Here is a 13,839-nt window from a genome sequence, read left to right as displayed (position 1 = left end):
GCCTTCAATTTTCTCTTCAAAAGCCCAATGGTGCTCCTTCTTTTCTGAGCATTGTAGTTCGCCTGCAAAGCACTTTACATCCACATATGGGGTATGTTCTTACTCAGAAAAAATGGGGCTACAAATTATGGGGGGGGGGCTTTTTTCCTATTTTCCCTTGTGAAAATGAAAAAATTTGGGTAATTAGGGTAAAAAAAAATATTTTCATTTTCCCATCCAACTTTAATGAAAATTAAGGCTCACTATACCCCTTGTTAAATTCCGTGAGGGGTGCAGTTTCCAAAATGGGGTCCCATGTGGGTATTTATTTTTTTGTGTTTATGACAGAACCGCTGTAAAATCAGTCACCCCTGTGCAAATCACCAATTAAGGCCTCAAATGTACATAGTGCACTCTCACTCCTGAGCCTTGTTGTGCGTCCGCAGAGCATTTTATGCCCACATATGGGGTATTTTCGTACTCAGGAGAAATTGTGTTACAAATTTTGGGGGTCTTTTTTTTCCTTTTACCGCTTGTGAAAATAAAAAGTATAGGACGACACCAGCATGTTAGTGTAAACATTTTAATTTTTTTACATTAACAAGATGGTGTAGCCCCCAACTTTTCCTTTTCATAAGGGGTAAAAGGAGAAAAAGCCCCCCAAAATTTGCATTGCAATTTCTTCCGAGTACGGAAATACCCCATATGTGGCCCTAAACTGTTTCCTTGAAATACGACAGGGCTTCGAAGTGAGAGAGTACCATGCGCATTTGAGGACTAAATTAGGGATTGTATAGGGGTGGACATAGGGGTATTCTACGCCAGTGATTCCAAAACAGGGTGCCTCCAGCTGTTGCTAAAATCCCAGCCTGCCTGGACAGTCAGTGGCTGTCAGGAAATGCTGGGAGTTGTTTTGCAACAGCTGGAGGCTCTGTTTTGGAAACACTGCCGTACAACACGTTTTTCATTTTTATTGGGGGGGGGGGGGGCAGTGTAAGGGGGTGTGTATGTAGTGTTTTAACCTTTATTATGTGTTAGTGTAGTGTAGTGTTTTTAGGGTACATTCACACAGGCGGAGGTTAACAGTGAGTTTCCCACTAGGAGTTTGTGCTGCAGCAAAAAATTTGCCGCTGCTCAAACTTCAAGCAGGAAACTTACTGTAAACCCACCAGTGTGAATGTACCCTGTGGGGGGCAAACCTCCAGTTATTTCAAAACTACAACTCCCATCATGTACTGACAGACCGTGCATGCTGGGAGTTGTACTTTTGCCTCAGCTGGAGGCACACTGGTTGGAAAACCTTCAGTTAAGTTCTGTTACCTAACTCAGTATTTTCCAACCAGTGTGCCTCCAGCTGTTGCAAAACTAGCATGTACTGATTGCCGAAGGGCATGCTGGGAGATGTAGTTATGCAACAGCTGGAGGTACACAACTACAACTCCCAGCATGCCAAGACAGCTGTTTGGGCATGCTGGGTTTTGCAGTTTTGCAACATCTGGAGGGCTACAGTTTAGAGACCACTGCACAGTGATCTCATAACTGTGGCCCTCCAGATGTTGCAAAACTACAAATCCCAGCATGCCCAGACAGCAAACTGCTGTGTGGGCATGCTAGGAGTTGTAGTTTTGCAAGATCTAGAGGGCCACAGTTTAGAGACCACTGCACAGTGATCTCCAAACTGTAGCCCTCCAGCTGTTGCAAAACTGCAAATCCCAGCATGCCCAAACAGCTGTCTGAGAATGCTGGGAGTTGTAGTTTTGCAACATCTGGAAGACTACAGTTTGGAGACCACTGTATAGTGGTCTCAAACTCTAGCCCTCCAGATGTTGCTAGGCAACTCACTGGCTTCCGTAGGATCCAGGGAGCCGATTTGCTGTCCTCTTCTGCCGCCGATCACCGCCGCCAATTGTCGGTCATCCTCGGTTTCCCCATTTTGCCCCGCCTATTGTGGGTGGGCAGAACGGGGAAACCGAAAGTTAACCCCCCCGCCCCTGATCTGTTATTGGTCGTCGCTTCTTGATGACCAATAGTAGGGATAGGAGGGGTGGCAACCCTGCCACCTCACTCTTATCCCTTCAGGGGGGATCATGGGTGTCTTCGACAACCCTGATCCCCCTTATATTAAGGGTGACCGGGTCACCTTAGACCCGTATGACCCGGAATCGGCGCAAATTGCCGGTGTGAATTCACCGGCAATTTGCGGCAATTGCCGACATGGGGGGGCTTAATGACCCCCGTGGGCATTTGCGCGGGGTGCCTGCTGATCGATGTCAGCAGTAACCCCGGTCCGGTCCCCGCCCCGCGCATGGCAGGGACCAAAATTCCCACAGGCGTACATTTACATCCTGGGTCCCTAAGTACCAGGGTGTCAGGATGTAAGCATACGACCTGGGTCGTTAACTGGATTTTGGCCTTAAGGACTTTATACGTTTTAGTTTTTCCTCCCGCCTTCTAAAAATCATAACACTTTTATATTTTCATCCACAGACTAGTATGAGAGCTTGTTTTTTGCGTGGCCAGTTGTCCTTTGTAATGACATCACTTATTTTACCATAAAATGTATGGTACATCCTAAAAAATACTATTTGTGTGGGGAAATTGATAAAGGATTATTAACATTATATTTTAATAGTCCGGATATTTATGCACGTGGCGATACCAAATATGTTTATAAAATTTTTATTTTTTATTCACTTTTTTGGTGGGTAAAATTTGGAAAATGGGACATTTATAATTTTTTATTGGGGGAGGGGATTTTTCACAATTTTTTTAACTTTTATTTTTACACTTTAATAGTCCCCATAGGGGCCTATTTATAGCAATCATTTGATTGCTAATACTGTTCAGTGACATGCATAGGGATGATCAGATCCCCATGGCAGTGATGCGGGCGATCCCATCATCCATTTTAGTGACCGAACTCCCTCAGATGCCGTGATCTGTATTGATCGCGGCATCTGAGGGGTTAATGCTGGAAATCTGCGTGATCGCGAATGTCGGCCATTACCGGCGGGTCCCTGGCTGCTATCAGCATCCCTCCGATGCCCGCGGTCATGTACAGGACGTAAATGTTCATCCTGGTGCGTTACGTACCACTGCACCAGCATGTACATTTACGTCCTGCATAGTTGAAGGATTAAAATATACCAAATTAGTTTGCTTTTCTCTATTAAAAAGTCTGAAAACACTGGCAAACAAAATTTCTCCCTTTCGTGTTTCTTTGATCAAATAGGGTCATTCTTGTAGTATTTTTCCCCGCTGATTCTGAATCTGCTTTCCAAATTTGTGTGTCAGGTATAGTTTTTGAATAACATGCTGTTAAATTTCTTTTAAACGAATATTTTTCACATTTGTTAACATTTTAAAATAGCATAAATTCTAATATTAATGGCAGTTGCTATTAAAAAGTCAGCTCTCCACAAACATAACAGAAATGACCACGATGATTCAAACAACTTTGAGGTATATTCAGAAACAAGATAACCAAAAAACACTGAACTGAAGCTGAACTGAAAGGCGGCAAACTGAGAAGTAAAGATTTCTCCTTATTTTCTCCTTATCTCCCCGTTCAGACTTGCTGACATGTGTGATTCGATGCACGTTGGTCAAGGGGACCCGAGGAGAAAAATGTTGAGGTGACCCATGGAGAAAAATGTTGATTTGGAAAGTATAGGGTATTAAAGGGGTATTCCACTGACCAGTGTTCGGAACATTTAGTTCTGAACGCTGTGTGCTTGCTGTGGACGGCCACGCCCCCTGGTGACATCACACTCCCTAAAGGCATGAAGGCTACCACGCCCCTGCCATAGACTTGCATTGAGGGGGTGTGATGTAAAATCACGAGGGGGTGTGGTCAACACCCGCAGCGCGCACACAGTGTTCAGAACTAAATGTTCCGAATGCTGGCCAATGGAGTACCCCTTTAAGTCTGGTTAGTCTAACCCACAACAAAGGAAAATGCAATTATGGAAAACTGGTACCTGATGGCCGATTTCTGAAGACGGACTCGAAAAATACATAAGAAAAAGTACTCAGCGTCCAAAAAACTATAATTCTGTTTACTAGTGTAATGATACACAAAATCTTAAAGGGGTATTCCGCTCCTAGACATTTTATCCCCTATCCAAAGGATAGGGGATAAAATGTCAGATCGCCGCGGTCCCGCTGCTGGGGACCCCCGGGATCCCCGCTGCGGCACCGCGCTATCATTACAGCACAGAGCGAGTTCGCTCTGTGCGTAATGACGGGCGATACGGGGGACGGAGCAGTGTGACGTCATGACTCCGCCTCTCGTGACATCACGGCCCGTCCTCTTAATGTAAGTCTATGGGAGGGGGCGTGACGACCGCCACGCCCCCTCCCAAAGACTTGTATTGAAAGGGGCGGGCCGTGACATCATGAGGGGCGGAGCCGTGACGTAACGATGCTCCGGCCCCTGTACCGCCCATCATTACGTGCAGAGCGAACTCGCTCTGTGCTGTAATGATAGCGGGGTGCTGCAGCGGGGATCCCAGGGGTCCCCAGCAGCGGCACCGCGGCGATCTGACATCTTATCCCCTATCCTTTGGATAGGGGATAAAATGTCTAGGGGCGGAATACCCCTTTAAGTTTAGGGTCCGTTACAAAGCCTCATACGACCTGTGAAGTCTAAGACAGAGACTCAGTGGCCCACATTTATCATTGTAGGTGTAAGTGAGGCAATTTTTTTTTTTGTGTGCTGATAATGTGCAGGAGCACCAAATGTATTAAATGTTCACAGAGCATTTGATAAATTTTGTACAGGTAAACATTTTCTGAAATTTCTCTCTTCACATACACCAAAAAGCTATGCCAGGTCTGGGATGGTGTAGTTTTAGACACTTTTCAGTGGCTTTGCGCCTTTTTTGCGCAAAGCCACTGAAAGGCGCAGTTCATAAATTTCAGTGCACGGCATACGCTGAATTGAAAAGTGTGTACTGCTACTCCAAAACATCTGGAATGACTAAACTATTCTACCACCAAAAGGCGCAAAATAACACACAGTGCGCCAAAATAGCGCCTTTTGTACGGAGAAAAAAGGGTGTAAACTCATTGATAAATGTCAGACACTATCTTTGAAACTATAGGAATACCTGACGAGTCCCCACAGATGCAGGGCACAAAACAGTAGTGATTATTACTATCTCAGTAATACTATTTGTTTGACTCATTGAAACCAGTTGGGACTCCCTTCCAAGTCCATAATAACAAACTATTGCAAAGTGTAACAACTTTAAGAGACTTTCTATAGCATGCAGGAGGCTGCTGGATTCCTAGTTACGTTTAATTGGAACACTGCTTGCTGCAGACTCATACATAGCCACAGTACTAACCACAGTACTGCTTTTACAACACTGTAAAGACCATATTGTTTAACCTACGTCTGCCAGTCTTATTATTTTTTTTCTGGACATACGCATGCAAATGCTGGCAGATGTCCAAAACTATCACAGAGTGTCCAAAATTATCAGCAGCCACCCACCTACCAGATGATTACTGTCTGGTTAACTCCATCTGGTTCCCTACTAAAGTGAACTTTGGACAATGGAGATAATTTTGATACTAAATCACTGTAGCTACTATGTACTTAGTATACAGTAACCAGTGGCAATGTGTTTTCACTTCTAGCACAAGATTAAGGTATATTCAGACATGGTGATATTGCCATTGAATTGTGATGCCGATTCAGGAATGCAAATTGGTGACATTTTACAGATATATATCTCTTTCCTTCGGGAGAAAATTCTTGCTTGGTATTACATCGCAATCAGTTTCTGAGACTCAGTAACTGGAGCTTAAAGCTAATGTTTAAATAAATCTTCCTGTAAAGGTGGTGTGATTTAGATGTTTTACATATTCCTTTTCCCAGAGTGCCTAGTGGAGTGCTAATGGCCTTTAAATCTCCACACACCAGAAATGGTGTCTCCACAAAGAGAATACCTACCCCTTTTGCCTAGGTGATAGGCATCTCATCAGTCAAACCAGAACACCCTGCTCTGTACTGATGAGGGAAAAGACCCCAAAACAGCTGTCTGCAGTCTGGGGTGACGTGTTGTGTACACTATGGGTGCTGCGTCCGTGACTAAAGTTTGTGACGCCAGGAGTGTTAACCACCAAGGTTAAGCAGTTGCCAATGCCAAGCGCCAGGTAAAGAAACACCTCAAATACCAGGCTGGGGAAAGCACTTCAACTTTACTTGTGAATTTGCACTACAAACAGGAACAGATTAACTTAGTGCAATATTTGCTGAAGGCTGCAACAAGGAACCACAATTGCTGCTTGGCACGGTGGGATTTATAGTCCTTGCTGACTAACTTGTAAATTACATTTAGATGAGACTTGAACTGGACAGACTGCCTTGCTGACTGGGACTTGTGTGACTTAAGCTTGACTTGACTTTGGAGCTGACAATCACTAACTCTGCTCTTCACTTGTGAAATCCTGTGTAAGGGCTTACCACAAGGGTGGACTTGTATGGAATGGAGCTCCCAGAGGCTTTCACTCTTATTATCCTCTTCTTTTGCTAATGGGGCCCGTCGGCTCACTTGGCTCTTCTCCCCACAGCTGACTTTTTTACTGGTTTCACAGTAGATTTTGTGGTGAAATTATTAATGGTATTACAAAGTAAAATTGTTAGCGCAAAGAACAAGCACAAAGTGCAAAAATGAAAAATTTCAGAGGAAAGGTTGCCCAGTTGCCCATAGCAACTTTCATGGGCATCTTTCATTTTGCAGAGGCCTTGTTAAAAATGAAAGAAGCAAGCTGATTGGTTACTAAGGGCAACTTTTCCTCTAGACAGGTTTTGATAAATCTCCTCCAATGTGCACATACACACAAACAAGAGTGAATCTAAATCTCAAATCAAATTAGCAGCCCTGAATGCAGGCTGAGCAGAGATTAAAGTGGTACTCCGGTTGAAAAAATGTATTTTAAATCAACTGGTGCCAGAAAGTTAAACCAATTTGTAAATGATTTCTATTAAAAAATCTTAATCCTTTCAGTACTTATCAGCTGCTGTTTAAAACAGAGAAAGTTATTTTCTTTTTGAATTTCTTTTCTGTCTATCCACAGTGCTCTCTGCTGACACCTCTGTCCATGTCAGGAACGGTCCAGAGCAGAAGAGGTTTGCTATGGGGATTTGCTCCTGCTCTGGACAGTTCCTGACATGGGCAGAGGTGACAGCAGAGAGCACTATGGACAGACACAAAAGAAATTGAAAAATAGTATACAGCAGCTGATAAGTACTGAAATGATTCAGATTTTTTAATAGAAGTAATTTACACCAGTTGATTTAAAATAAATTGTTTTCCACCACAGTACCCCTTTAAATAACGCATCCGCTGAGCTCACTGGCTAGGATCTGTAACCTTTGCCAGACCAGAGAGCCTCAAAACAGACTAGCAGGTGCAGGCATCACAGGGATATTTTTTTTCTTTGAAAGAACTGACATTCCCTATTGCAGTTATTTAGTACCGTATATACTTGAGTATAAGCCGAGTTTTTAAGCACGATTTTTCGTGCTGAAAACTCCCCCCTCGGCTTATACTTGAGTGAACTCTCCACCTGTCAATCCCTTCTCAGTGGTCTTCAACCTGCGGACCTCTAGATGTTGCAAAACTACAACTCCAAGCATGCCCGGACAGCCATCGGCAGTCCGGGCATGCTGGGAGTTGTAGTTTTGAAACATCTGGAGGTCCGCAGATTGAAGACCACTGCGGCATTCGTCATCATCCAGACCCCCCCTTTAGTTTTGTACTCACCTCACCTCGGTGGGAAGGAAGGGTGAGCTGGTCCGTGACGTCCCTGCGCATGAACGTCCCTGTACGTCGTCGTCAAGCCCACGTCACTAGTAAGGGGCCGGTCCGGAGCGGAGAAGAGGGCCTACGGGGAACATGGACAGCCCGGAACGACTAACCCTCCTCACCAGACAGTCCCTGCAGCATAGATGGCCCGGACCAGCTCACCCTTCCTTCCCACCGAGGGGAGGCGAGTAGAAAACTAAAGGGGGGTCTGGATGATGGTTGTCCAGGCATGCTGGGAGTTGTAGTTTTGCAACATCTGGAGGTCCGCAGGTTGCAGACCACTGATGAAGGGTCCTACAGGCGGTGATGATGGGGGGGGATGATGGCGAGGGGGATGATGACAGGGTGATGATGATGGGGGTCTAGATGATGACAGGGGGGGATGATGTATATCCCACCCTAGGCTTATAGTCGAGTCGTTAACGTTTACTGGGTTTTTGGGGTGAAATTAGGGGCCTTGGCTTATATTCGGGTCGGCTTATACTCGAGTATATACAGTATGTCCATGTTTCTGCATCTCATAGTATTTCCTAGCTTGAATGAATGGGCTACGAATAACACTGATCAATACTGTAAAAGTAGTGAGAAAATGTGTAAAAAAAAAAGTTTATAAATGGGAATTAACACTTTCCCTAATGAGTGTTTGAATTACCCTCTTTACCCCATTTTTCAATTAAAACAATGTAAACAAAAATAAACATATGTGGTATCACTGCATGTGTAAATGTCCAAACTAATAAAATAGTGTATAAAAATAAAAAAATTAGCAAATTCGTTTTTTCCTTGTTTTTTTTCCAATTTTTCCACATAAATAATTTTTTGTTTCATAGTAGAAATGGTGGTAAAATTAGTGATATCAATGCATGGTACAATTGGTGGTGCAAAATACAAGCCCTCATATCGCCCGACGCCCCGGACTAGCAGTTTTGGGCGCCGGGCAGGTGAATTTGTCCGGCCCTTAGCCCGGCTTCGGGCAAGCAGGTCCGGACCTGACAAGTGCGGCGGATCTGCAGTCTGTATGGAGCGGGCACCCGACTCCTGCCCGCTCCATACGCTGCAGCCTGTGTCCTCGGAAGCAGAGCAGGGGAGAGGAGAAGCTGTGTATGTGTCTTCTCTCCCCTGCTCTGCAGACGTGCGGGGGGAGATGAGGGGGCGTGGCTTATTTCTCCCCGTGCAGACCTGCGTCCTCTGCCTTCACTCCCCGCATGTCTGCACGGGGAGATGCTTGCGGCGCTCACAGGGGAGTATGGAGCGGGCTACGGACTTCTGCCCGCTCCATACTCTGCAGCCCCCGGCTGTTCTCAGTAGCCGGGGGCCGCCGCTAATAGCCAGCATGCGGCGATCGCCGTGGCTGGCTATTAACCCTTTAGATCGCCGCTGTCAAAGCTGACATCGGCGTCTAAAGGGAGATGTGAGCGCTCCCTGGTGGGCTAGTGGGATGGATCACCCCCCCCCCCCGCAGGGCGATCGCAGGGGGGCGATCCACTATGGAGGTAGCCGGAGGACTTACCTCTGCTTCCAACTGTCCCAGCTCTGTCATTGATAGAGCCTGGCTGGACCAGGCTCTATCAATGGATCACAGAGCACACAGATTAATAGAGTTCAATAGAATCTATTCATCTGTCTGAGGAATCTAATGATTCCTCATAAGTCTAATAAAGTGTCAAAAAAAAAATAATAATAATAAATAAAAGTTTTAATAAAAGTTTGAAAGACACATATTAACCCAGTGGTCTTCAAACTGTGCCCCTCCAGATGTTACAAAACTACAATTCCCAGCATGCCAGGACAGCCGTTGGCTGTCCGGGCATGCTGGGAGTTGTAGTTTTGCAACATCTGGAGGGCCACAGTTTGAAGACCGCTGCATTAACCCCTTCCATGTTAAAAGTTCAAATCACCCCCTTTACCTATATAAAAACATGTAAACATAATAAAAATAAACATATTCGTTATCGCTTCGTGCGTAATTGTACGACCTATGAAAATAACATTATGTATCCCGTACGGTAAATGTAAAAAAAATACCAAACCACAGATTTGAAATTTTTATAATATCCCAGAAAAAAAAAGTTAAAAAGCGATTAAAAAGTCAGATCCATACCAAAATGGTACCGATACAAAAAACAGATTATGGCGCAAAAAATGAGCCCTCATACAGCCTGGTATGCGGAAAAAAAATAAAGCTGCAGGGGTTAAAAAATGGCAATTAAAAAAATTTGAAAAAGTCCAGAATTAGTAAAACATGACGTAAACGATACAAATCTGGTATTGCTGTAATCAGGCGCCTAAAGTATAAAACTAACATGTTACCTCAACCACAAGGTAAATGGCGCAGAAAAGAAAAACCTCCAAATCTGCAAAATTATCATTTACTATTTCAATTTCACTTCCCTCAATATATATTGATATATTTTTTGGGTTCGGAGAATATGTTATTGAAAAATTAAAAGGTGTCATTATAGTAGGTAGTTATGGCTATTATAGGGCAAGGAGGAAAAAACGAGAGCGTAAAAGCGAAAATTGGCCCGGACAAGTGGATCGTCATGAGGGACAAGTAGATTTTGCTCCATTTTAGTCCCGTGGACAAGTAGTTTTTTATAAAATTTCCACACCCCTGTATGGGTCTGTAGGGGGAAAAATTTTAAGCATTATGGCTCTTGGAAGCCAAGGAGAAAAAAAATTTAAGCAAAAAAAATTACTTTTTGAGTCCTCAAAGGGTTAAATGCAGGATAAAACAGGCATATAATTTCTCTCTTGCTTTATTGTTCCCCTTCTCTGTCCATGAGGAAAACAAACTGTGTTCATGACGCGGAACTGGTTAGACTTCTTTTGTCACGTCACCAATGCTCAGTTGTTTCACTTTGGACTGTCTTGTGATCTCCTTGTGATTTTCTCTGTCAGTCTGAATTTTTCCATAAAGGTGGCTCTTCTCCTGCAGTCTTGTGGGGTGTGAAGAATGTTGACCTTATGCTGCTGTCCACAAACCAGTACAGACGATGAGGTGGGAACAAAGTTATTGATATTTTACTACTTTTAATCGTATGATCCATTACTTAAAGGAACTCTAAACCTGATATCTGTATTAATAATACTGCTTAATGTAGATGATTGTTTACAGTTATTAGTCTTCTGCTGTTCCTGGGGAGGGGCTGACTGTAATGTTCTTTAATTGAATGAACAGGACATTTTTGCAGTCCAGCAACCCCTATCACTTCTTTACCTCACATATCTCAAGTGCTGAGAACCTTTGGGAATATTTACATTCATATCTGTGACTGATAATAGGAACTTTGCACATATAGAACTGGTTGATGTTAGGGTTGCTGCCTTCACCAGTTCTCTGTTTGCCACTGTCATTGTATTTCATTGTATATCACTATTTCTGTAAAAAAAAAAATCTAAAAAGGAGACAGAAGTAGGTGTATAAAGTTTTGGACTAACATACCTGGATATAGTAAATTACACAAGTTCATGGATCAGTTTATTATGGTTTAGCCATAGGAACTTGTAAATACAAAATAAATCTTATGCTGGGGTTGGAAGTCCGTACTAAAATGCAACCAATGAAGTGGGGGGCTAAATAAGGTTGGCACATTACTTTGTTTCCCAGGAACATTGCTTTCCTATACTTTAACATGGAAAAACACTTAGTTTGCTGCACTAGGCCATGTATCTACTGTACATACCCTGACAGGGTAGAGTGGCTTGTTGGCACACTCTGATATATATCACCAAGGTCTCCTGCCCCAGCATATTTGCAAACAATGAGGTAGGTCCACCACTTTCATCTTTTCTCTGAGGTCCCTTATACTCTATACAAGAAAATAGTCCAAGCTTGTACCCCAACATCTGTCTGATATCCTGCCAACTAATGTTAAGCGAACTTTTAAAACGTTCGTCTCGCCTGTTTCACCAAACTTTTTCAAAATTGCTGGTTCGATTCTGCTCAGTTCTACGCAAACCAGCCATAAAAGAAGACCCTAAACATGTTTTTAACACTGCATAACTGCTCTAAAGCCCTGTATAACACTGCTAGGGATGTATTCAAATAGTATTAGGGTGCGTTCACACATACTGGATTCTGCGCAGATTTGATGCACAGGATTTGTAACTGCCGATTAGAAGCTGTGCTCAGTCTTTTAGTTTACATTGAAATCTGCAGCAGAAAATCCTGCGCATCAAATCTGCGTACATGTGAACGTACCCTTAAAGTGTTTTTAAGGCTCTGTTATTGCAGCATGTAGTAACCCATGGTAAACGGCTTCTTTAACGCGCTTGCTGATTTTTTAGGCTTATCCACACTAAAATAAAGCAGCATCAAGTATCCCTGATTGTCGGTAGATGCCTGCAGGTGTTAAAATGCACACAGAGGTATCGGAAGCCGCAGTTGCTTTTCCCAAGCCTTGCAAAAATGATCCCTTTTTGGGAGTAGAAACAGTAGCTTTTAGTCTGCAAAGCTGAGAAGATGGCATAAATGTTTCCAGATATTTTAACCCCTTAATGATGCAGGGTATTTTCCGTTTTTGCATTTTCATTTTTTCCTCATCACCTTCTAAAAATCATAAAGCTTTCAATTTTGCACCTAAAAATCCATATGATGGCTTATTTTTTGCGCCACCAATTCTACTTTGCAGTGACATTAGTCATTTTACCCAAAAATCCACGGCAAAACGGAAAAATAAAATCATTGTGCTACAAAACTGAAGAAAAAATGCAATTTTGCAACATTTGGGGGCTTCTGTTTCTACGCAGTGCATTTTCCGGTAAAAAATTCCACCTTCTCTTTATTCTGTAGGTTCTTACGGTTAAAATGATACCCTACTTATATAGGTTTGATTTTGTCGTACGTAGAAAAAAAATCGAGATGCAGGAAAATGTATACGTTTAAAAATGTCCTCTTCTGACTCCTATAACTTTAAAATTTTTCCGCATATGAGAAAGTATCAGGGCTCATTCTTTGCGCTGTGATCTGTCATTTTTATTGGTATCATTTTTGTTTTGATCGAACTTTTTGATTGCTTTTTATTCACTTTTTTTATGGTATACAAAGTGACCAAGAATACGCTATTTTGGACTTTGGAATTTTTTTACGTGTACGCCATAGACCATGCGGTTTAATTACTATTATATTTCTATAGTTCGGACATTTACACACGTGGCGATACCACATATGTTCATTTTTATTTACACAGTTTTATTTTTTTATTGGGAAAAGGGGGGTGATTCTGACTTTTATTATGGAAGGGTTTAAATGATCTTTATTAACACTTTATTTTCACTTTTTATTTCCAGTGTTATAGCTCCCACAAGGGGCTATAACACTGCACACACTGATCTTCTACACAGATCACTGCCTGGCAATAGCCGGGCATTGATCAGTGTCATCGCCGCTCGACTGCTCCTGCCTGGATCTCAGCGATCGAACAGCGAGGAGGCAGGTAGGGACACTCCAGCTGTTCAACAAGCTGTTCGGGACACCGCGATTTCATTGCGGCGGTCCCGAACAGCTCCACTGAGTTAAGCAGCAAAGTTTACTTTCCCTTTAGACGTGGCGATCAACTGTCCGGTGATGTCTGGTATTAGCCGCGGTCCCCGGCCATTGATATTCGCCGGGACCGACGCAATATGACGTGGGGTCAGCGTGTGACCCGGCGTTCTATCGCGGTAGCCTGCTCATGACGTACATGTGATGTCCCGGTACCGTATTGCATACCGTACCTAGTGTAGAGGTCCCCAAAGTGAGAGTAACTACGTTCAGGTAGGGTTCCTCAGGTGGGACAGCCCCTAGTCGCCTCTCCTAAAGTCTATCTTTAGTGATAATAAATGTATATATTTAAGAATTATATATTCTATGTTAGTGTATAGTACTTACCTTGTTCAGTGTCGCAGGACCTTCGGTCATGTGACCATGCTAGTAACCTCTATGATATGTTGTAGGACCTTAGGAGGTCCTTGGGTCACGTATTACCCACAAATCTCTGTAATGGTGATTGACGTCAGTATGGACCAATTAGTGTTAGTCCAGTCCCTGCCCGTATAA

The 13,839-nt window shown here is 43.3% G+C and overlaps 2 protein-coding genes across 49 annotated transcripts in view; one reads left to right on the top strand and one right to left on the bottom strand.

Annotated features, from left to right (window-relative positions):
* The window catches only part of LOC130297737 (general transcription factor II-I repeat domain-containing protein 2-like), a 1,987,867-nt gene that overhangs the window by 1,426,543 nt on the left and 547,485 nt on the right, over window positions 1-13,839 (bottom strand). The gene's annotated exons all lie outside the window — the stretch shown is intronic.
* LOC130297740 (uncharacterized) overlaps window positions 1-13,839 on the top strand; it is a 97,612-nt gene that overhangs the window by 51,148 nt on the left and 32,625 nt on the right. Inside the window, exon 1 of one of the 2 annotated variants that reach the window (XM_056550589.1) lies at window positions 10,684-10,800. The exons of the other annotated variant lie outside the window; for it this stretch is intronic. Coding sequence (XP_056406564.1) covers window positions 10,756-10,800 — 45 coding nt within the window. The 5' untranslated portion in view covers window positions 10,684-10,755. Of the gene's footprint in view, window positions 1-10,683; window positions 10,801-13,839 lie in introns of those variants that run through there. 2 annotated transcript variants of the gene reach the window in all.

This window comes from Hyla sarda, chromosome 13 (assembly GCF_029499605.1).
Source record: "Hyla sarda isolate aHylSar1 chromosome 13, aHylSar1.hap1, whole genome shotgun sequence".
NCBI classification, from domain to species: Eukaryota; Metazoa; Chordata; class Amphibia; order Anura; family Hylidae; genus Hyla; species Hyla sarda.
This window is presented reverse-complemented; position numbering and strand designations above follow the sequence as displayed.